Source organism: Gigantopelta aegis, chromosome 3, assembly GCF_016097555.1.
Source record: "Gigantopelta aegis isolate Gae_Host chromosome 3, Gae_host_genome, whole genome shotgun sequence".
Classification (NCBI taxonomy): Eukaryota; Metazoa; Mollusca; class Gastropoda; order Neomphalida; family Peltospiridae; genus Gigantopelta; species Gigantopelta aegis.
This window is the reverse complement of record NC_054701.1, coordinates 72,732,959-72,757,335: the sequence shown is the minus strand read 5'-3', so window position 1 is coordinate 72,757,335 and position 24,377 is coordinate 72,732,959. Positions and strand designations below refer to the sequence as shown.

Sequence of the window (24,377 nt, the reverse complement as noted above, 5' to 3'; positions counted from 1 at the left end):
TAGGACACGACCTTTATATTATAATGCATTTGTGCATTCGTCCCTCAAGGACAGGCGCTCGATAACTACAGATAAAGCTGGGCTGTGTTTGTTTAAACCTTGCTGAAATACGATCGTATGTTGTCGGTGCATTACAAACAAATGGCAAAAGGTGAGTAACAGAAAATACTTTTTATCGTACTATTTGACAACTGTACAGCTTCTTAAAACACGCGTGGATGTAAATAATAAATTGGACTAATATTTTGTAGAAAACTGCAAATAAATCGATAAACTACATTGCCATGTATGGGCTCGTGTACTCTGCAGTGCGAGAGCTAGGCGATCATTTGGACAGTTATGATCGCTTTCTCAGCTAGTGGGTAGTCAAGAATTTCCGCTCTAATACAGCAGTAGCCCGAGTACTCTGACTGTAAGAGAGCTAGACGGACATTTGGACATAAACACGCTCTCATTACAGACAACGCACGTGCAGTGGTGACATGGTTTGCACGTGGCTGCGTTTTTGCGAATATTCACATTTTGGAACTTTATTGTACAGTAGCTGCGTTTTATCGAATGTAACCGTGGGAATGTGTTTGGGACATGCAATGACCTTATATTCACAAAGCATGAACCGGTAGGAAACATAAAATCGGAGTTATAACCCATTTGTACCCTTTTGCGTTTCTTTTTTTGAAGAGTATATATATATATCGTCGGCTCTCCGACGAAGGGGCGAATATGCAGTTTTGCCAAATTACGCAAAAACGTTATCAAAATTTGACGTTTTTAAAAATTATTAAATTTTAAATTGATATCATAAAATCTCATGAAATGTTGACAGTCATTAAACTGAACATCGTGTATTTTAATTCCAAAAGGTTTTACATGATTCTGAACATTTTTCTATGAACTACAGTTTATTTAAAATGGTAAGTACATATTCGCCCTTTTGTGAAATAGCACATCACTCCACTTTGATGATTCGACCACGATTTCCCTGTTTAATGGGTATCTCCTAGCTTGGCTGCAATGTATTCAGCCTCTGTTCCCTAACGATGTGACCGGCCTCTGTGGTATAGTGAGTAAACCATATCACGTACGGCTGGCAGGTACTGGGTTCGCATCCCACTATCGGCTTCCACCCAGAAAGAATTCTCTAAATGAATTAATGAATGGTTAACAACACCCCAGCACAAATACACATCAGCCATTGGGTGTCAAACAAAGGTTAAGTACATGAATAAGTTCTCTATTTAACCACCGACAACTACCCTGTCCTAGACAGACCACCCAGATAGCGAAGGTGTGTGTCCAGGGCATGGCGATTTAATTTTAATATAAGCAAGGAAAAATCAAAGTTAAAATGAATTAATGTAACCATATTCTAACGACTTTGGTCTAAAAATGAAGTAGTTATCATGTGGCTGGCAATTAATGATCCAATAATAAGACATACAAAGTAATTTAATTATAGATCAATAATTGGACAATGACCTATTTACACGACCACTTTGATGGCTATTCATGATCATAATAATGAATTTTGTGACAACTTTATTAAACGACATTTAACATGAACATCAATACGTCTTATTTCTGCATTGTCATAAAATAGCAAACTAGCAATTAATAGTATTGAAAAACGAAAAGACTCAACACTTCATTGAACGTTAATGTTTTTGTTTAACGACACCACTGGAGCACATCGATTAATTAATCATCGGCTATTAGATGTCAAACATTTGGTAATTCTGACTCGTAGTCATCAGAGGAAACCCGCTACATTTTTCAAATGCAGCAAGGGATGTTGTATATGCACTTTCCCAGAGACAGGAAAACACATACCACGGCCTTTGTTCAGTTGTGGTGCACTGGTTGGAACGAGAAAAAAAATCAGCTGGATGGATCCACCGAAGACGGAAGCACCTCAAGCGAGCACTCAATTGACTGAGCTAAATCCCGCCCCCTTTATTGAACGTATGCATAGTTGGTGTCAGTAACTGCTTATGGGCATTCGAGATATCAAATCAATTGATTAAAAAATGCATATAATAATGAAACAATGTTATTCAATAATTATTGAATACCCATGATAAATCAATACAATATAACATTCCGATTCATGAACTAACATTATAGATGATGACATTCAACTTTAAAATATACTGATGAAAATAAGTACAGAATATTCGAAATCAATTGTGAATAATTACAGAACGAAAACAAGATATAAATATAAACCAGGTGCATTATACATTACAACATTTCTACTTATCGCATCCCCAAACACAGCTGTTCGTACAAACGCGAATCTTGTGAGCACATATTGCATGTGATTGGTGTGCAACTTCGCATTTAAAACTGTTTACGAACCATCTGCATTCACCGTGACAGAATCCCGTCTTGTTTTTAATACAGACACTAGATCTTAACCTAATCTAGATCTGCAACGTGGGAATAGACTCGGACTTCTGGGTATGCTCCAGGTTGGATAACATAGCGAATTGTTGCACAAAGCACTCATAGTGTCTCAGAGAGTGATTAGTAGTTTGCCTGAAAACGTGGATGATCGGCCTCGTTTAGACCTGCCTAGGGCCACAACTCTAGTTCAAGATCGCCTCATCAGAACCAACATTTTGAGAAATCGAGGCCAATCTGCATCTCAGATAGTCAACCACCTCCGTGTTACAGCTGAAGTGAGAGCCTTGGGTCAGACGATTCGAAACATGGCATACACATCAACTCCAACGCCGGCCTCACTTCACGACCACTTTGATGGTGAGATACATTGCTGCCAAACACCAATAGTGTGAACGACGTACACAACAGTGGGCACGTCGCTGGGCCAGAGTGATGTTTTCAAAGGAATCAGGGGTACTCTCTAGATGTACATGATCAGCGTATCCGGGTTTGGCGACGTCCCATTGAGCCGTACGTCGAGGTCAACATCCAAGCTCATGACTATTTTTGAGGGGCAGTTATGCCTGTGGTGAAATTGCCATGACTGCCAGAATGCAACTTCGCATTGTCCAATGGAGGCTCACAGGCCAGTACTATCGACCAATATGTGTGACTTTCGCGCCTCACGCTGACCCAAAATTCGTTTATTAAGACAACACTGTCCGTGCATATCGTAGTAGACTAGTGACTGCATTCGTGCAACAGCAAAACATCCACACTCTTCCTTGGCCAGCTCCCGACCTTTCACCCATTGAACAAGTCTGGGACATCATGGGGTGACAACTGGAATGTCAGCAGACTACCTTGGCCGAGTTGGGAGTAGCGCTCTAAGACAAATGGGTCAGGATACCCCAGCATAGGATGGACGCTTGATAAGGAGAATGTCTCACTGGATTCGTGTATGTTTGGCGAATCGCGAGAATTCATCCAGTTACTAACCCCTGAACCACAAACATCAATGTGTGTTTCATCTCTCCATGTCAAACTACCCAGACATTACAATTTCAGGCCAATGCAATAATTTCTATTAAAAGATATAATGAACAATATCCATTATTTAATGTTATATATGAATACCCCTAATTATTTTGAACAGTATATATAATAATAATTTCATCATGAATGGAACAAAATAAAATATTGGAACTAATCAACACTAGACATATAGTAGCTGTGGGTGATCCCTTATGCTAGTAGTGATCAATTTGAAATTTACATGAATATAAATTTGATAAATAGAAAGAAAGAAAGAAAGAAATGTTTTTTTTAACGACGCACTCAACACATTTTATTTACGGTTATATGGCGTCAGACATATGGTTAAGGACCACACAGATTTGGAGAGGAAACCCGCTGTCGCCACTACATGGGCTACTCTTCCGATTAGCAGCAAGGGATCTTTTATTTGCGCTTCCCACAGGCAGGATAGCACAAACCATGGCCTTTGTTGAACCAGTTATGGATCACTGGTCGGTGCAAGTGGTTTACACCTACCCATTGAGCCTTGCGGAGCACTCACTCAGGGTTTGGAGTCGGTATCTGGATTAAAAATCCCATGCCTCGACTGGGATCCGAACCCAGTACCTACCAGCCTGTAGGCCGATGGCCTACCACGACGCCACCGAGGCCGATTTGATAAATAGAGCACGTGTTTATAAATGCATTCATCAAGTTGCCTTTTTGCATTCGCCCTTTCGTGCGAGAATCCAATGCACTAGTTAATCACGTCACTTCTCTGACAAACGGGCGAATGTAAATTCGGCTGTTCGCCAGACAACGTTACGGGCTTTGTTCTACGATTTGCCCCCTTTTCAAAACATAATTAATTAATTAACTAATTAAAGAAGTAAAATATCAAGTTGTTGGTTTCAGAATAAAAATCTACTGGTCCAACAATATGAAAAATGCTTTTATGTCAATTTTCAAAATGTTGAATATTCGCACCTTCGTCGAAGCGCCGACGATATATATATATATATATACACACACACACACACACACACACACACACACACACAGTCGAACTTGGTCTAACGGCCACCTCTATATAAGGCTACCTGCCCATAACGGCCACCCTGAAATCCCCCCCCCCCCAACACATTTCTTTCTTTATTTGACCTCTATAGAACGGCCATCTGTCCAACGCGGCCAGCGGCCACTATTTGTCAGCAAAAATAATGTCAGAACCTGCATTAGCGGCCAAAATATTATTTTAAAAAAATCAAATTCTTCCCACCACATATGATCGTACAGCGATTTAGTTCGCAGTAAATCCCATTGTTTTCTGAAATGCCGCCATTGTTGCGTCACGTGATGTTATTGTCGTAAACAAATATACGTTTACTAATACTAAGCATTATTTTAATCCTTTTGTTAATTTGGTAAATGTCAACAGCTGATCGGTTCCGGCGGTTGCATAATTTGCATTCGATAGTTCAGCTCGAATCGTTACTCATTGGCTGTAGCCTATGAAAGCAGAATGTATTACGGTATCTGATTGTTGCGGTATTGTCAAAGGCAATTATAACCAAGGTGCCTGAGTAGTCCCCACTGTCAATCATAATGATTGTTGTTCACAAGCAGTTTGCACCAAGTGGCAAACATTAATGAATTTAGTTAAGCCGGTATCATGGTATGCTTGGGTAAATCGCGACCCCAATGCCAGTACCATACCAATGGATTAGCGGCAACATAAAATTAATAATTAGTTAAACATGTCACCTGAGTAATAAATCCCAATTAAACAAATGCAAATTTCAGTTTTGTGTTATTTATTTATTTATGAACCAACTGTCAAACAAAATACCACCGACAAATTGTAGAGTAGATGTTATCAGGAAGTCAGAGAAATATCGTTTAAGTACCAGATAGTATATGGGTATTGGAATTAACAAAGGAAACGGCCACTTTCTGTTGGTCCTTTGAGTGGTTGTTATATACAAGTTCGACTGTGTATATATATATATTTGTTCGCTTTCCATGGACGGATGCCAGACGAACGTAACAATACATCATCTGAACACGTGGACACGGGCGTCTGTAAGCGCGGATTCAGGCTGGGGCTCAAAGGGCCCGCCCCCTATTTTTGGTCAAACAATATATATCACAGAGTGCACAAAAGATACAAACTTATCTCGTCCACCCGTCAAGGACCTTTAAATTCTATTTTTAAAATAACAATCATTTTTGGACCCCCTCTATTAAAAAATACTGGATCCGCGCCTGGTCTGAAAATGCCAACAACAAGACAGGTATATATTTATATATTTAATTCGACAATCACAAATAGTGTTTGTTGGTAGTGACGCGTGCTCGCTCGCACTCCGGACGACTGATACACTGCCAGCACACTCTTCTGAGATAAATTTCGGGTTTACAACTTGGGAATGGCAGTCTGGAAGGATCTATTGTCCTGGGCAGTGGCAATCATCTACAGACAAAGCACGGCAGTGTTTTATGATAGCATCTATTTGACTGGTCTGTGCAGATATACGAGTATGGTAACAACTGTGTTGTTCAGAATACGCAGTATATTATTGGCTTGCGAAAGATACTGAATCTCAAACGTTTATTTCTTGATTTTGAAAAGTATTCAAAACCAGGTGTGCATTATTTGTGTTTAGGGGAAGTGACCCATGCTCCCTTCCGCTTTCGATGTTTATGATACACTGCCAGCAGACTCTTCTGAGAGTAATTACGGGTTTACAACTTGGGAATGGCAGTCCTCCTGCTGACAGGTCTGGGCGGATCTTTTGTCCTGGGAAGTGGCAATCCATCTACAGACAGAACACATGACAGTGGGCTTAACGAAAAATGCAGGGCAGGATTTAGGTGGTGTTTGCGTCGCAGGACCGAACCACCTCACTGGATCCATTCAACCGATCGGGGTTTTTCTCGTCCCAACCAGTGCACCACAACTGGCCAGAGGTCGTCGCTTTCCTGTCTGTGGGAAAGTGCATATAAACGATCCCTTGCTGTTAGTGGAAATATGTAGCGGTTTTTTTCTCTATAACATGACTACAAGTCAGAATTGCCAAACATCCAATAGCCAATGATTAATTAATCAATGTGCTCTATTGGTGTTAAACAAAACAAACGTTTACAAAACGGTTATTTCTTGATTTTGAAAAGTAGGTCTATTCGAAACCAGGATCATTAGTTTTCTTAAAAGGAAAACTAAGCGTCACCATAGATCCAGGGGGCGGGACGTAGCCCAGTGGTAAAGCGTTCGCTTGATGCGCGGTCGGTCTAGGATCGATCCCCGTCGGTGGACCCATTTGGCTATTTCTCGTCCCAGCCAGTGCTCCTATCCTGTCTGTGGAATGGTACATATAAAAGATCCTTTTCTGCTAATCGAAAAGTGTAGCCCATGAAGTGATGACAGCAGGTTTCCTCTCTCAATATCTGTGTGGTCCTTAACCATATATCTAACGCCATATAACCGTAAATAAAATGTGTTGAGTGCGTCGTTAAATAAAACATTTCTTCCTTCCTTCCATAAAATCCAGGACCCTCTATTCCAACCGTATTTCCAGATACCCTATTAATCGCCGAATAACTACCTTATCAGGAAACTAATTCCCCAAAACGCATTGATTAAGGCTTCTGTGATAACTGTGACACTCGGTCTAAAAGCATGAAAGAGTTAAAAGTTTGTTTTGTTTAACACCACTACATAGTAGGCGTCGGAAGATGACAGCAACTGGGTGGGGTGGGGTGGGGTTGGGGGTACTTATTAAATGCGAGTTCATATTTGAAAAAACAAATCCAATGCCATGTTATACGGTAATTTAGAGTGTATGCAGGAGTATGTATATGTGCGTGTTGTTGTTTTGGGGGTTGAGTGGTGGTGTTTTTTTTTTACTCTTCTGTTTGGGACATTTGTAGAGATAACACAAATTTCGGGTAAAGTTAGTTGTGGGTTAATATGCACTTCACAAACACCAAGTCACCGACATACTTTAAAATCAATTACTAGTTACTTGTTTGGTAGTCGCATCTCTCTGATTAGGCGAAGCCTCAAAGTTAAGTAATTCTAGTTCATATTGTTGTGATTTAAAAAAAGAAGGTTTTGTCACTTGTGTGTTACACATTTGTCTTGCCAGTGAATAGTCAGAAGTTCTTGTTAGTTGGATCGATCTCGAGTGGTGCAATTTAAAGCAACAGTTCCAAAATATTGTCTCATGCACGATGTCTGTATGGCAAAAGAAGTAGTATATTCAATGTCGTACCTCTGCACAAGGAGAGTCCAAAGGATGTTTTGACAATCCCATGACTGCTCTAAAGAATCAGATTATACTGCCCAGTACTTATCCTTGTGGGACGTTAGAAATCGTACACGATTAGGTCTCACTACACAAATACCATCTGCCACTGCCTTTCCACGTTACATTACCCAGCTTCAGATCAAGACTGCTAATAGAACGCGTTCTCGATGGGAAGATTGCCATCTAGATGTCCACATCTGGCTATCCATGGCAGTGGTGCAGGAAACTGGTCGGCTGTACAGCCATGTCCCAAAATTTAAATTCACAGTATTAAAAAATACCTTGACCAAAATCCAGCTAAAAGCCATTCCATTTAAAAATACAAATCATTTAAATTCTACCCCAATAAATGAACGAAAAAACCTGTCACAGTTAGGAACTTTTGTGGACCATGATTAATGAACTCTCACCTAGAAGTAAATTCTGTTGTGAGACCTTAGCTTGTTTTGTCTATTTTTGAAATGGTTTATTTTAAAGGCACTCGGTCACGGATGGCTGGCCTAATTAATGACCCAACAAAGTAATTGATGCAACGTTCATTTGCACTTGTGTAAGAGTGTCGTGAAAAAAAGATAGAAGCGTAGTCTTCTATTTAAGGATTTACGGTAGCTCAGTTGGTAGAAATGCAAACTATTCTGATGACAGTTTAAATTTCAATGCACCCTTCACTATGGACGAATTTATTAGAGCCTTCCAATATAAAAAGGGTACAGCAACAGGACCCGATGAATTTTCTTATGTTTTTTTTAAAAATATGCCCATTAAAACATTGGACAGCTTTTTAATGCTATTCAATCAAATTTGGAAACAAGGCTATATCCCGGCCGAATGGAAAAAGGCCGATGTATTTAGTCTTCCCAAATATGGGAAGGACCTTTCCGATCCCACAAATTATCGACCTATTTCTTTGACCTCGAACCTGAGTAAAACTATGGAGGCCATGGTAAATAACAGGTTAACCCATTACCTTGAATCGAATAATTTAATTACTAATCTTCAAAGTGGCTTTCGTAAAAACCACAGCACCGTTGACCACCTTGTTCGTCTCCAAACCCATTTAAATCAGGCTTTTGCCAAAGGGAACAAGGTGGTTGGTGTCTTCGTTGATATAGAAAAGGCGTATGACATGACATGGCGACATGGCATATTGCTTAAACTCTATAAATTAGGAATTCGAGGACAAATGTTTAATTTTATTGAAAAATGTATTCACAATAGGTCGTTTAGAGTTAATGTTAATGGATATTTTTCCCAAGAACATGTGAATACATCTTTAAATAATATGTTTCTGGATCTCCCCCAAAAGGGTACAAAGTAGAAATACACTGTGTTGAGTGTAAATTAGGGTATTTTGGTAGGGTATAATAGAAATGTTGGAATGGGAAAATAATCCCAATGATTGAATGATGGAGGGTTAATCCTGCTCCCGTCTCTCTTTCAGGAAAATGAAGCGTCATGGGTGTGAAATATCCAAATAGAAAATTTATAACTTCTTGTTTTACTACTACATTGATTTTAATAAAGACCTCATCCTTTTTTTCTACCGTTATTTTGTGTTTCACTCATTTAAATGCTGAAACTGTTGAACCACTTCTTGCATTGTTTATATATGGATTGTAATCTCAAAATAGAAACTTTTTTTCTTCTTCTTTTATTTTGGTGTACTCTGCCATTGTATATTTTACACCATTCAGAACAGAAATATCTTGTACGTGGCCATAGATTTGTTGACGTTTGAAGTGTTTTTCATTTGGTAATACTTTTAAAATACCGTTGACTTTTACTTGTCCATATACCACTGAGGTTTCGAACATCTTAAAATACCTTTCAGTATCACTAACTTGCCGTTCCACAACTGAAATATCTGTTATCATTGGTGATTTACTTTACACACAGATTTCCCCTGTATAGATGGCTTCAAGTATGTACAAAGAAGTTATGTTTTTCATTTGTTATTAATAAATATTTTTGACTAAAATGTTGACTAAGTAGAACATTGTGTTGATAGGAAGAGAGAATATTTTTAGCACCCAACAGACAATTTCAGCACACACAACCTCAAATACGATTTGACGGTAATACAGAAGTTTTTCCGTTTGGTAATACATGTAGTGTTTTTCATTGTGACTATAGTTTGATCTGTTCAGACTTAAATTTGGTGTTTACTGTAATTGTAATATTTAAGTGATCCTGGTTCATTTAAATAGAGGAGTGGATCCAGAAATGGGTGGTTGGGGTACACATCCCTGGTGCCATAAGTATCCGGACATACAAATTTGTGATATTGACTTTACAAACATTGCCAGCCTGGCAAATGATCTCTTTTGATTTGTACACCATCCCCCCCCTCCCCTCCCAAAAAAAAACAACCCAACAACACACCCCACAATTCAGGATCTGCTCCAGAATTGGACACAATTTTAAATTCATTCCACTACCGTGCCAAAAGGTTTCATAAAATTTCATCTCATAAGACATTTTGATATAGTAAAAACATGTAGATGGCCAACACTGTTCTTTTTAGAGTGAAACCTTGATAATCCAAACACTGAAGGGTATGTATATTCAGAATGGGGTCTGTAGGTGGGGGTTGGCTGTGGCTAGGGATGAAGTTTATTACACATGGATTTGATTCATATAAATTCAATTGGTTCTATAGTCTGTCCCACAGGAACGCCTTTTTTCATATTATGGAATTTACTACAGTTTATTTCTGAGCTGATTGATTTGTTAATTGCAGTCAAACCACACTGAAATTATGTACAAAAAACATGTTTATAGAATGATGGGACGGACTATAGATGTATATTTTATTTGAGAATTTTTTTTTTTTAATAAGGGCAAAACTGATATACACAGAGAAAAATAGGAAGGATGCAACCTATACAAATAGTGAACTATTGTGATTATTAACAGTATTTTAACGTACATTTAAAATTCAAATATTTATTTATTTATTTAAAATTCAAATATTTATTACATGCTTATGTAATTAGATTATTTTATGTTTCTTTAGGACATTTCCCACAATTATAAGAATAAGTACTTTAAAAAAAAAAAATTATCCAGAGTTGGGGAAAAAAGTTATTTTTCCATATAATAGTAGTAATATTGTACAATAAGTTGGAAGTTTCCAGAATACAAGTGTCCTGATTAGCAAGGTTTCACTACTCTAGTATATAACTTAATAATTATTATTTAAGTCTGTTTATAATATAAATGTATTTCACATAGTTGTTACGACAGGTTCATTTATGAAGAATATTAGAAACATCAAAAGACATCATGTTAAGACTTTTGTAATAAACAAATGGCAATAGTTAAGAAAATAAAAACTTTAATTACTAATTAATGTGTCATTATTATTTTGGGTGGTGCTGGTGGAGAAAACTGGGGTTTAAAAACTTTATTCTCTGACACCCATTTCTGTACAGTTACTTCAAATATTTACCAGCCTATATCCACATGACATTTCTGTTTGTGAGTCAAGGTAAGTAGTAAAGGTTATACAAGCCTATATATAATTAATGTGCTCAGGGCCGTAGCTAGGAGTTTTTGTCATGGGGTGGGGGAGGGGTAGATGAATTCTTGGAAGTGCATGGAAGGAAGGAAATGTTTTATTTAATGACACACTTGACACATTTTATGTACGGTTATATGGTATCTGACATGGTTAGGGACCACAGATATGAGAGAGGAAACCTGCTGTCACCACTTCATGGGCTACTCATTTCGATTAGCAGCAAGGGATCTTTTATATGCACTATCCCACAGACTGGATAGTACATACCACAGCCTTTGTTACACCAGTTGTGGAGCACTGGCTGGAATGAGAAATGGTCCAATGGGCCCACCAATGGGCATCGATTAGCAGCAAGGGATCTTTTATATGCCCTATCCCACAGACAGGATAGTACATACCATGGCCAGTTACACCAGTTGTGGAGCTCTGGCTGGAACGAGAAATATCCCAATGGGCCCACCAATGGGAATTGATCCTAGAGCGAGCGCTGTACCACTGAGCTACTCCCGCCCTCTGAAAGTGCATGGAAGGTGCAAGATATTAAGGGGTGGGGGGGGGGGGGGGCATATGTCCAAATGTCCGTCTAGCTCTCTTACAGTCAGAGTACTCGGGCTAATACAGCAGTAACTCTGTTTGACGTTAAATGCCATTACACTGATCATTTTCGAGTTCGCCGATAACAAATATTTGACATATTAATCACTAATTATACACACACTGCAGAAAGAAACCCACCAGCACCTACGTAACGTAATTAACCGGAACATTATTGAAAGGGGCGACAGAAAATAATAGGAGGGTCGAGTCGTGCTTCCCCAGGAAATAGAGCTGTGAGGAATACCGTATATACTGTTTATACCGTTCGGTATCGGTATCATGTCAATATAGATTTACCGTACCAAACTAATGTCGATATTTCGGTGTTGAAAAATGCTATCCGCCATTTAGTAAAGCACTATTATATTTAGAAAAAATTAGCGGGTGATACTTAACTTGAGCATGCATAAATCAAAGCCGAGCATACCGAAAATACCGCTCAATATCGGTAACGGTATTGTATCAATACCGTACCGATTACGAGGTAAATCACCCCAAATATATCAATACCGATACCGAACCTCAAATATCAATACCGCCCAGTTCTACCGGAAAACGTATTGGGTTAGGGACGAGGTGTATGTGTGTGTGGGTGGTGGGCTATTTCTCGTTCCAGCCAGTGCACCACGACTGGTATATCAAAGGCCATGGTATGTACTACCCTGTCTGTGGGATGGTGCATATAAAAAATCCCTTGTTGGTAATTGAAAAGAGTAGCCGATGAAGTGGCGACAGGGGTTTTCTCTCTCAGTATCTGTGTGGTCCTTAACCATATCTCCGACGCCATATAACTGTAAATAAAAATGAGTTGAGTGCATCGTTAAATAAAAACATTTCCTTCCTTCTCTCGATCTGTCAGAACAACGTCTGTCTGCTTCCGCCGTATCTGTACATAATTAACTTAATTGAGAATATCAACATTTTAATGTCATTCATTTGGTCCCCCCCCCCCCCCCATGAATCCTTCAACGGTAGGCATTGGACTATTTCTCGTTCCAGCCAGTGAACCACAACTGGTATATCAAAGGCCGTAGTATGTGCTATCCTGTCTGCGGGATGGTGCATATAAAAGATCCCCAAATTACCAACTATTTGACACCCAAAAGCCGATGATTAATAAATCATTGTGCTCTGGTGGTGTCGTTAAACAAAACAAACTTTAACATGTAACAACGAATAATCATAGAAGAATGATCTACATAAGAATATCTAAAAAGTTGATTATAATATTTTTAGTTTTTCCATTCACAGAATTGTACCGTTCTCCGGCGATAAAGCTGCCAACACTGGATGAATTCAGCCAGATTTCCAGAGAGCTGAATCTAGGATGTACGAACGAGGAATTGGAAGCATTTATAGGTCAGTTGCCTTCTCTGTTTTACACCAGTCCGTTAAAACATGCAGGTATATAGAAATCACTCGTACATTCAAGGATTATGAATTGCTCTGTTAACGACACTCAAAAACAACCGAGGCCGACTTCATCGTATTCTATATCTTGGTGTAGCTTTCTGGTCTCGAACGATCACCAGTCCACTGGAGGGCGTGACGAGTCAAAATCTGGAGAAGCCAACGGAATTTTGGTAGTGGTGCTGATGGAGGTGGTGGTGGTTGTGCCGGTAGTAGTAGCAGCAACAACAGCAGCACTGGTGAGGTTAATAGTAATGGCGGATGAGGCGCCATTAACCAGAGTCAGAACCAAAGCATACTCATCTCCTATGCTAACCCTTTGTTCGCCGTACAAGAATTGAAACTGATGTGATATCGGGCCCGTGTTTACAAAACGTTTAAACAAAAGTCCAGGTACTATGAGCGATACTTTATTAAAGCATTGGGACTTGACTTGCAATTTCTATAAGCACGGTATCAGATCTGATATTGCACGGTATCAGGTCCGATATTGCACGGTATCAGATCTGATATTCCACTGTATCAGATATTGCACGGTATCAGATCGTGTAAATGTTGTTGTAGATGATTTCTCGGATACGGCATCAGTAATGCAGCGAGTCAGCGAGCTGGTCGAACCACAACTTCCGGTCAAATGTACGCGAACACCCGGTTATCGTCCCGAGCCCAAGGATAACCCTTACAATGCATGGTAAGTTGTAGTGTTTGTGGGAAGAAATTGTAATTCCATATTTGTCTCTAAATAAGACACGGTATCACTATTTGCATATATGCGAATTCACTTTTTAAGAGGAGGGAGACTTAATTTTTAAAATTTATTTAAGTGTAAGATCCGATCCTCGAAGAGGTCTAGAGAGGCTCACGACTTTAATTTTCAGCAGTTTAGATCCATGACAATAATAAATTGTGAAAGTAAACAAATGCAAATTGTCTAAATAACCTATGAGGCCTGTATGTAATCGGCGACTTCGGTTAAATTTAATGACACAAGTAAAGCTGTATCGTAACCGGCCGCGAGCGATGCGTGCGATTATTTTAGAAAGCATTGATTTCTTTTTTTAAGAAACCATTGATTTCAATCGCCGTATCCTAACCGCACGCGTCCGACGCCATATAACCGTAAATAAAATGTGTTGAGTGCGTCGTTAAATAAAACATTTCCTTCTTTCCTAAACGCACGCGTACGGCGCGACAGATAATTATGTATCCTAAATAATCCCAAATAATTATGTCGCGTCGCACGCGTGCGGTTAGGATACAGTTTAACTCTTTTCATTTGTATAACCCTGGTAACAATTTACAACAATGTTGATGTTTTTAAAAAACTGTTTTATTCATAAATATGTGAGAATCATTGGATCTTTAAGGTATTGGCGCTGTGATATCCAGTCTGGGAAGAAAGGAAAGCTGGCGGGAAAGACCGTGGGAATCAAAGACAACATTGCAGTGGCCGGTGTGCCCATGATGAATGGCAGTAAACTTCTGGAGGGATACACACCAGAATTTGATGCTACGGTTGTCACGAGGATTTTAGACGAAGGTAGTATTTGAAAAGCGTTAACAAAACAACAACAAATGTAAGACAAACCACGTCACCAAAACGCAAAGGCGGTCACAAGAATTTTATAGACGAAGGTAGCATTTTAAAAGCATTACAAAACAGCAAAAACAATAAGACAAACTACCTGAGCTGTACAAAAAAAAAGAGGGCATTTTTTTCGTAATTGAGAGGGGGAGCGAGGTATACATCAGTGGTAGAACACTCGTATGAAGTATGAAGTGCAAGGGTCCCAGAATCGATCGCCATCTATGGACTCTATCTCCCATTCCAACCAGTACCCCACGACTGGTGCACCAAAGGCCGTGATTATGTACTGTTCAGTTTATAGGAAAGTGCATATAAAACTCCATACTGCTTTCTCGACAAGTGCAGCCTATGTGGTGACAGCGTGTTTTCTGTTTCTTTCGACCAAGTGTTCAAATGACACCAAGTAGCCGTGGTTTTACAACGTGCTGAGGTGTCGTTAACAAACGTTCCTTTCGTTTTCAATCGGGCGGTGGAGTTGTGAATGTGGGTGGAGGCAATTGTCCACCACTAGCTATGGCTCTGGCTCAGTCTTCTTTCAGAAGTATGGATTTGAGAAACAGCAGAATGTTTGCTACCCAGCTTTCATTGGCATGCATTATTACATCTTTACCAATTCACGCGTTTAACATTAACATAAGTTTGATAAACGAGGTTGAGGGGAACACTGAGTTTTCTTTTACCACACTGACAAGGCAATAATGGACTAAGGACATTTCACCAAAACAAATCTCAGCTTTGTGACCAAGAATCACGATCATCCCATAATAACATGATTGCTATTTTAAAGAAAGAAACAAAACAAAAACAACCAAACGACATAAGGAAGAAAATGTTTTATTTAACAACGCACTCAAAACATTTTTATTTACGGTTATATGGCGTCAGGCATATGGCTAAGGACCACACAGATATTGAGAGAGAAAACCTGCCGTTGCCACTTCATGGGCTACTTTTTTCGATTAGCAGCAAGGGATCTTTTATATGCACCATTCCACAGAGAGGGTAGATCTAGTACATGCCACGGCCTTTGATATGCCAGTCGTGGTGCACTAGCTGGAACGAGAAATAGCCCAATGAGCCCAACGACGGGGATCGATCCCAAACCGACCGCGCATCGAGTGAGCGCTTTACCACTGGGCTACGTCGTGCAATGATTCTGACATAAACAAAATGGCGAGTTGATCATGGCATTTATTTACTTCAGGCGGACACATTGTTGGTAAAACGGCCTGTGAAGATTTCTGCTGTGATGGGGGTAGTTTCACTTGCTCCACGGGCCCCATAAGAAACCCGCATGATGAAAGTAGGTCAGCTGGTGGATCCAGTTCGGGAAGTGCTGCCCTGGTATGTCTTGATAGTCAATATGTCAAAACTTAAAATAAATGTTTTAGGTTTTTTATTTATTATTATGTAAGCACCAGTTAGATCAATGTTCTGAATATACTTAATCCAAGGCTGGTTAATAGGCAATGTCGGACAGAAAAACAAGTCATTTACTTTCAAGTACATTACGTATATACATTACAGTAATGAGTTTAATGTTCATCTAAAATAAGGACTTTATGCACTTTCCTAACGATGAAGGGGAGCTGATCGTTCTGTTTGTATTTAAATACTCCTAATCTTCTTTTTTTTATCGTACGTGTAAGTCATGTTTTTGAAACGATGCCTGTAATAAAGAAAACTCAACGAACTAAAGTGTACATAAGCATCATAGCCTGAATTTACGAAGCCCGTTTTTCTTAAACGTAGACCTATGTTTAAGCATTGTAAATACATAAAGAGAATACACGATTGGCCGTTAGATACCATTCATCTCACAAGTTGTTTTAAAATGTATCTAACGAGCGAAAGCTAGTTTGATACGTTTTTAAACAACGAGTTGTGAGATAAATGGTATCTAACGGACACACATGTATTATTCTATTTATTACATATCCTATTACAGCTGTTGCACTTGTAGCTGACTTAACCATCACTGCCACATGAATGTCAAGTTTAACTATACGTCACAGTGTAATCGATTTCCATCGTGTAGTTTTTCACTGGTTGTATGGCATTGGTGATCTGGTCATCACCTAGGAGCAGCCAGTCGTACATGTACACGTACATGTGTTAACAACCATATGTAACGAAAAATAACGCATGGTGTTCTCACCAACCGATGTGTAAGAACATGCTTAAACACCTGCGTTTAAGAAAAACAGGCTTCGTGAATTCGGGCAAGAGTGTGTTTTAAAATGTGTCAAACTCGCTTTCGTTCGTTAGATACGTTTTGAAACAACTCGTTGTAAGATAAAGGGTATGTAACGGCCACTCATGTAGTATTCTCTATGTAAAGGTATGTAGTTACCCGCGTGTAAGACATAAGCATGTTTTGTCAATTCGGCCTGGAGTGATCGATGCGACCGTGCTTTTTCTTTCATTGGATGGTATGACATTGGTGACCTGGTCATCACCTAGAAGCAGCCATGAATATGTCTTTAAAATGTTATCGCACGTATATGCGTTGTACAAAATAACGAATGATGTTCTCCACCAACGGGTGTGTAAGAAATGTTGTTACACGCGTGTAAATGAAAAACAGGCTTTGTAATTTTCGCCCTATAAGCTTACATCTATAATATTATAGGTGTCAGCTAACTTGATTGACGTCGCTGTGGGCGGGGACCAGGGAGGCTCCATACGGACCCCAGCCAGCTACTGCGGCATTGTGGGTCTAAAACCGACGTACGGACTTGTGCCGTACACGGGGGCTTGTTCGATCGACCCAACAATTGATCATCTTGGACCTATGGCAAGGACTGTTCATGACTGCGCTCTTTTGCTGGAGGTATACTATGTGAATGTGTAAATGTATAGTCCGTTTGCGTCAAAACGAAACCGATGAATGGCAATGCAATTCTATAATGAATAAAGTTAAAATTCGTATAACAACATCAGGCACGGCGGAAGCAAGTTGACATTGGGTGTATGTGTGTGACTGACTCGAGGGCGCAAAGCGTCGGAGTTTCTATGGGGGTTTACTGCCAATAATAAGATATACTACCAATAATATTTTTTGATTCAGAATTATTGCGGGGGTGGGGGTGGGGGTGGGGGTGGGGGGCTCTCCGCCTTACCAGAACATATTATTAAGTTTTAAACCAATACCAACTCAAAAATATGTTTTTGAAAAACATTCTATGTAAATAAAAATGTGTGTTAATATATTGCCATCAAATTATATAGATTTTAGACAGGTTTTAAGATATAGATTTTATACAGATAGGTTTTAAGACAGGGGTGAAAAAAAAAGTGCAGCAGCCAATGTATGCAGCTTCAGTTGCAGCATTCAAGCACACGGAGACTAAAGGTAGAATTGCCCTTGGCTGTATCAAAAAAGAAGATTTAATATATGGAACTTGACGTAATTTAATTTGTTTACATTTTTACATTATATGTCTGTAAGAAATGTTTATGGCAAAAAACATGCAGTGGAGAAAACAAATCTAATATAGTCCACAGCAAAAAAAAAAAAAAAAAACAAAAACAAATGAAGATGAAGAAATCTCCACGGCATTGCCGATTGTATTGAGCATAAACTAAAACGAAAATACAAATACAAATAAAAATCCAGAAGGAACGGTCACTGACTGTTACTTCTTTACAGGTTTTGGCGGGTTATGACGAAGGGAGAGATTCACGACAACCACGTGACTTGAAGATTCCTGAATACACTAGTCTGGTAAATACGTAAGAACTTACGGTAAAGATTCCACAATATACTAGTCTGTAAATATGTTTCAACGTACGGTAAAGATTCCAGAATATACTAGTCTGTAAATATGTTTCAACGTACGGTAAAGATTCCAGAATATACTAGTCTGTAAATATGTTTCAACTTACGGTAAAGATTCCACAATATACTAGTCTGTAAATATGTTTCAACTTACGGTAAAGATTCCAGAATATACTAGTCTGTAAATATGTTTCAACTTACGGTAAAGATTCCAGATTCTATAAACTGATTGTTTCCAAACTAATACCTTTAGATTTGTAATTTATACTAATAAATAATCGCTACTACAATAAATATAAAGGATTTGATGAATGAGCCAAACGAAACATTCAACAATGTTATCTCCGTATATAATTAAAGTACTTTTGTGGTGGATATTTTATTCAGTTTTTATGTAGCTGATCATAGTTGTGGTGATGGCTTAAATTTAATACAGATAAACAAGATGCATTTCTGATTTACTACTGTCATCTGACCTCCTTGGCCCGTACAGCGATTACGTAATACGCTGCCTATGAATGAAAATGCAATACCAACATTCCATGTGGCTATATTTATTACTTACATTTCTGTGTTTATTTAGTTAGAGTCTGGCATTTCTGGAAAACGTTTAGGTTTGCTAAAAGAAGGGTTTGATCTATGTTCTGACCAAGACGTCGCCAATCTGGTCATGACGTCAGCTAAGCAACTTTCCGACGTCAGCGCTGTCGTCGAAGAGATTTCAGTCCCGCTTCATTTGGATGGTAAACTTACAACAAACAAAAACCCTAAAAAAAACCCCAAAACCGACACCCAAACACCAACAAAAATCATCAAAGGAAACACACAAAAGAAAACAACGAAACGATAATCATGTGCACAAAACCCCTGCGGGGGTCAACTGCCCCCTAGTGCTGGAGCAATTCCTCAAATTCAGGCAAAAATTATCTAGATATTTTGGCAAAATGTGCTAACCTGACACCTTTTTATCATTTATTTCCATCATTCTACCCGCAACATGAGTTGTAATCCATATAAAAATGCATACTGATTCGTTTGCAACCATATATAGCTGTTTGGCAGTAATGCTAATATGAATAAATGTTGTTATCCAGATTCGGTCATTTTTGTTTAATTTGGCCAAAAACAGCTTGCCCCTTGACCCACCTCCTACAAAAACGAGAGCCCGTACGTCTATGTACCTTGGTGCAGTATATAATTATCGTTGCCATGCTTTTAAAAATCAACGTGTTCACAAACACAAGCCAGTCGTGTCCAACCCTCAGAATATTCATATCGCAAAGGCTGTATTTGCTAGGTGACCAAAATTACATAAAGAAAAAGAAACAAAAAGACGCATGGTAGGAATAAATCTAAATGGTTCAATATGAAAATATACCCAATACTGGGGCTTTGCTATCAAAATTACAGACCAGGACCGTAGAAACAGGGAAGGGGGGGGGGGGGGGGGGCGCACAGGCCCCTCTATTTGAAGACCAACATGTACGATGTTTTTGTCCTTCTCTATATAAATATATTTTTTAAAATCTGGTATCCCCCCTTACCTCCACTACCAGAGATTGTGACCCCCTCCACACTTCAAATATTTGAATCTGGCACTATGTTATACGATTCTATTTTCATAGTTCTAAAAATTATTTATATTATTCAACAGAATGACATAATGTACATGTATTTTTATTGCTATATAATTTATAATGTGTTTCACCATATGCTGTTTGATATTTTTGTAATTACTGGCAGCCATGTTGGTTTTCAGGCGATCCAATAATGTGTGCTGTTGGCCTGCAAGGAAGTAGCAACTGTATGCTGAAAGGAGCTGGTATGTATGGGGTCTGTTTGAGGTTTATAACGTTTTCAGATCGCGCGAAAAATACTGTCTTATGCCCGAGACACATCGGGTCTGGGTCTGCCGAGTGTGGCAAAGACGCCATGTCTGGTGTATTTTGACGTTTGGGTCTGTAACGGCAACGTGTTATCAATATATATATATATATATATATATATATATATATATATATAATTATAATATATAATGTGTGTATATAATATGTATATATATATAATATATTAATGCGTTCATAGCTTTAGATAAATTTACTTCTATAAATATCAACAATAAGTAGCCTATGAGAAATCCACATTGATTAATATATACCTTTCCGTTTGGTTATTAAGAATTTAAGTGAATAAGTAAGGTTCGAACATTGTGCAGCTGTCAGTCTGTGAAAATATAGCGCATGCTCTATGATGTCTGTTGTGAGATCTGTACATAGTTGACGTCAGCACAGACGCAGTGGTTTTGTCACATTCGATTCAATGCGTTTCATTTTGGACTGGCACCATACTCGCCAGATCCAGACCCAGACCCGGTGTGTTTTGGGCCTTATGCCATTCTCTAATTGAGAATCTGTCTTGACGGTTAACGCAACCATTGAGTCTTTCGTTCAGCTTGCGAAGGATCACTATTTATAGGTAAAGTTAAATATATTTAGGGTAGGAATATAAATTGTCATAAAATGTAAATGAACCATTCGCAAAAAAAAGAGTTACATACCTGGGCCATACGTAAACTTAGTTTTGCACATAAACGTAAGTGTACGACTAAACCACAATTCTTATTACTATTACAGTACAACAAATATAGTTACAGTCCGTCCCATTATTCTATAAATATATTCATAGCATGATGTAATTTTCTTCGTGAAATAGATGCCGAACACTTGTAAATATATTCCTGGTATAACTGCTAGTTGCAGACGTAAACGCAGGTGTTTAAGCATAGCAAATGTACGTAGTTACACGCGTGTAAGTCTAAAACAGGCTTTGTAAATTCGGCACAGGATTTTTTTGTTGTAAAATTGGCCCCTGTACTGTTGTAAAATTGGCCCCTGTACTGTAATATACACATGCAATCTCCAAAGGATTTTACGCCTCCTCCATGCAATTCTGAAAACGCTACTCCAAATACTTAATACTTACACAGGCAGTGGCTTCTCCAAAGGATTTTACGCCTCCTCCATGCAAGAAGCTAACACCAAATACTTAATACTTACACAGGCAGTGGCTTCTCCAAAGGATTTTACGCCTCCTCCATGCGAGAAGCTAACTCAAAATACTTAATACTTACACAGGCAGTGGCTTCTCCAAAGGATTTTACGCCTCCTCCATGCAAGAAGCTAACTCCAAATACTTAATACTTACACAGGCAATGGCTTCTCCAAAGGATTTTACGCCTCCTCCATGCAAGAAGCTAACTCCAAATACTTAACACTTACACAGGCAGTGGCTTCTCCAAAGGATTTTATGCCTCCTCCATGCGAGAAGCTAACTCCAAATACTTAATACTTACACAGACAATGGCTTCTCCAAAGGATTTACGCCTCCTCCATGCAAGAAGCTAACTCCAAATACTTAATACTTACACAGGCAGTGGCTTCTCCAAAGGATTTTACGCCTCCTCCATGCAAGAAGCTAACTCCAAATACTTAACACTTACACAGGCAGTGGCTTCTCCAAAGGATTTTACGCCTCCTCCATGCAAGAAGCTAACTCCAAATACTTAATACTTACACAGGCAGTGGCTTCTCCAAAGGATTTTACGCCTCCTCCATGCAAGAAGCTATGACTCGAGGTCTGCAGGCCAGACCATACGACATGTCATCGACGTGCAAAATGATGTACATCGCAGGGGAATACCTGAACCAGAAGTACGGAAACAAGTTCTACACGAAAGGACACAACCTGAACCTGGTCCTCACCAAGGCCTATGACGAAGCCTTGAAGCAGTATGACGTCCTGATTCTACCAACCATAACGTGCAAGCCTGAGAAGTTGCCGCTGGAAGGGTGTTCCACCACTGGTAAGAATGTTTTCATAACTTAAAAACGTGGTTAAGCCATCGGATATAATTAAGGCTGGTAGGTACTTGGTTCGCAGCCCGGTACCGGTTCCCACCCAGAGCGAGTTTTAACAAATCAAAGGCGTCTCCAGTGCCACATCTTCGCTAATCAAAAGTACTGCTTATTCCGCTACAAAGGGGAGGAATTTAGCTCAGTTGCTCGAGTCGTAGGTTTGACCCACTTAGGCGGACGCATTGGGTCCCCCCACGCCCAATGATTGGTACATGCATATTAAAGGCTGTGGTGTCCTGTCTGTGGGAAAATGCATATTAAAAAAAATTCTTGCTGCTAATGGAACAATGTAACGGGTTTTTTCTCTCCTGAAGACTAAATGTCACCAGTAGCCGATGATTAACTAATCGATGTGCTCTAGTTGTGTTGTTAAAGAAATCAAACTTTAGACTTTACGTTAAGATCACGCATATAATGCATGACATTTGCAATTTTTTTTTTTAACAATACCATTAGAGCATAGTGATTTATTAATCATCGGCTATTGGAAGGAAGGAAATGGTTCATTTAACGACGCACTCAACACATTTTATTTACGGTTATATGGCGACGGACATATGGTTAAGGAATACACAGATATTGAGGGAGGAAACCCGCTTTCATTGGCATGCATTATTACAGCTTTACCAATTCACATAAGTTTGATAAACGAGGCTGAGGGGAACACTGAGCTTTCTTTTACCACACTGACAAGGCAATAATGGACCAAGGACATTTCACCAAAACAAACCTCAGCTTTGTGACCAAGAATCACGATCATCCCATAATAACATGATTGTTATTTTAAAGAAAGAAACCAAAAAAAAACCAAACGACTGATTCTGACATAAGGTTATTTACGGTTATATGGCGTCAAGCATGTGGCTATGGATCACACAGATATTGAGAGAGAAAACCCGCTGTCGCCACTTCATGGGCTACTCTTTTCGATTAGCAGCAAGGGATCTTTTATATGCACCATCGCATAGACAGGATAGCACATACCACGGCCTTTGGTGTACCAGTCGTGGTGCACTGGCTGGAGCGAGAAATAGCCAAATGGGCCTACTGACGGGGATTGATCCCAAACCGATCGGGCATCATGCGAGCGCTTTACCACTGGGCTACGTCTCGCCCCTCGGCTATTGGATGTCAAGCATTTAGTAATTCTGACACGTAGTCATAAGAGGAAAGCCGCTACACTTTTCCATTAGCAGCTTAGGATCTTTTATATGCACTTTCCCCACAGACAGGACAGGACATACCACGGCCTTTGACCAGTTGTGGTGCACTGGTTAGAACGAGAAAAAGCATTGCATTTAATGCATTTGTCTCTTTATGTTTTTTTGTTTCAGAGTTACTACAGCGTGGAATGAAAATGATGTCCAACACGTCACCGTTTGACATCACTGGTCACCCCGCGCTCTCCATTAACGCCGGGTTTATCGATGGGTTACCCATTGGCATGATGATCGTAGGCCGCCATTTTGATGAGACCACCGTGCTTCAAGTGGCGAGATCTTTCGAGATATTACGAGATAAAAATTAACCGCCACGTGCAGTGGTAGATGGATTAAAAAAAAGAAGATGAATAGTCAAATTAGACAGTTTTTTTGTCCCATATATTATATTTCCCCCAACCTAATAATTTATTATAGTTTAATAATATACGATATCACAAAAATGTATGTGAAAATACAATTTAATTTACAAGTACATAATTATTAGTGTAATCATGACAATAATTACTAGTATATTACAGAGTGCACAAAAAATACAAACTTATCCCGTCCACCGGTCAAGGACCTTTAAATATAAATATAAATGTAATGTAAAGTAACGTATATATTATATAATATAACGATAACAATAT

The 24,377-nt window shown here is 39.2% G+C and overlaps 1 protein-coding gene across 1 annotated transcript; it reads left to right on the top strand.

Annotated features, from left to right (window-relative positions):
• Window positions 1-24,217, top strand: LOC121369045 (amidase-like). The gene is made up of 11 exons (XM_041493860.1): window positions 1-151; window positions 13,084-13,191; window positions 13,807-13,933; window positions 14,610-14,782; window positions 16,035-16,174; window positions 17,463-17,663; window positions 18,483-18,557; window positions 19,195-19,354; window positions 20,371-20,433; window positions 22,189-22,473; window positions 23,860-24,217. The coding sequence occupies exons 1-11, from the start codon at window positions 118-120 to the stop codon at window positions 24,051-24,053; spliced, it is 1,560 nt and encodes a 519-aa protein (XP_041349794.1). The 5' UTR covers window positions 1-117; the 3' UTR covers window positions 24,054-24,217.
• Window positions 24,218-24,377: the final 160 nt, after the last annotated feature.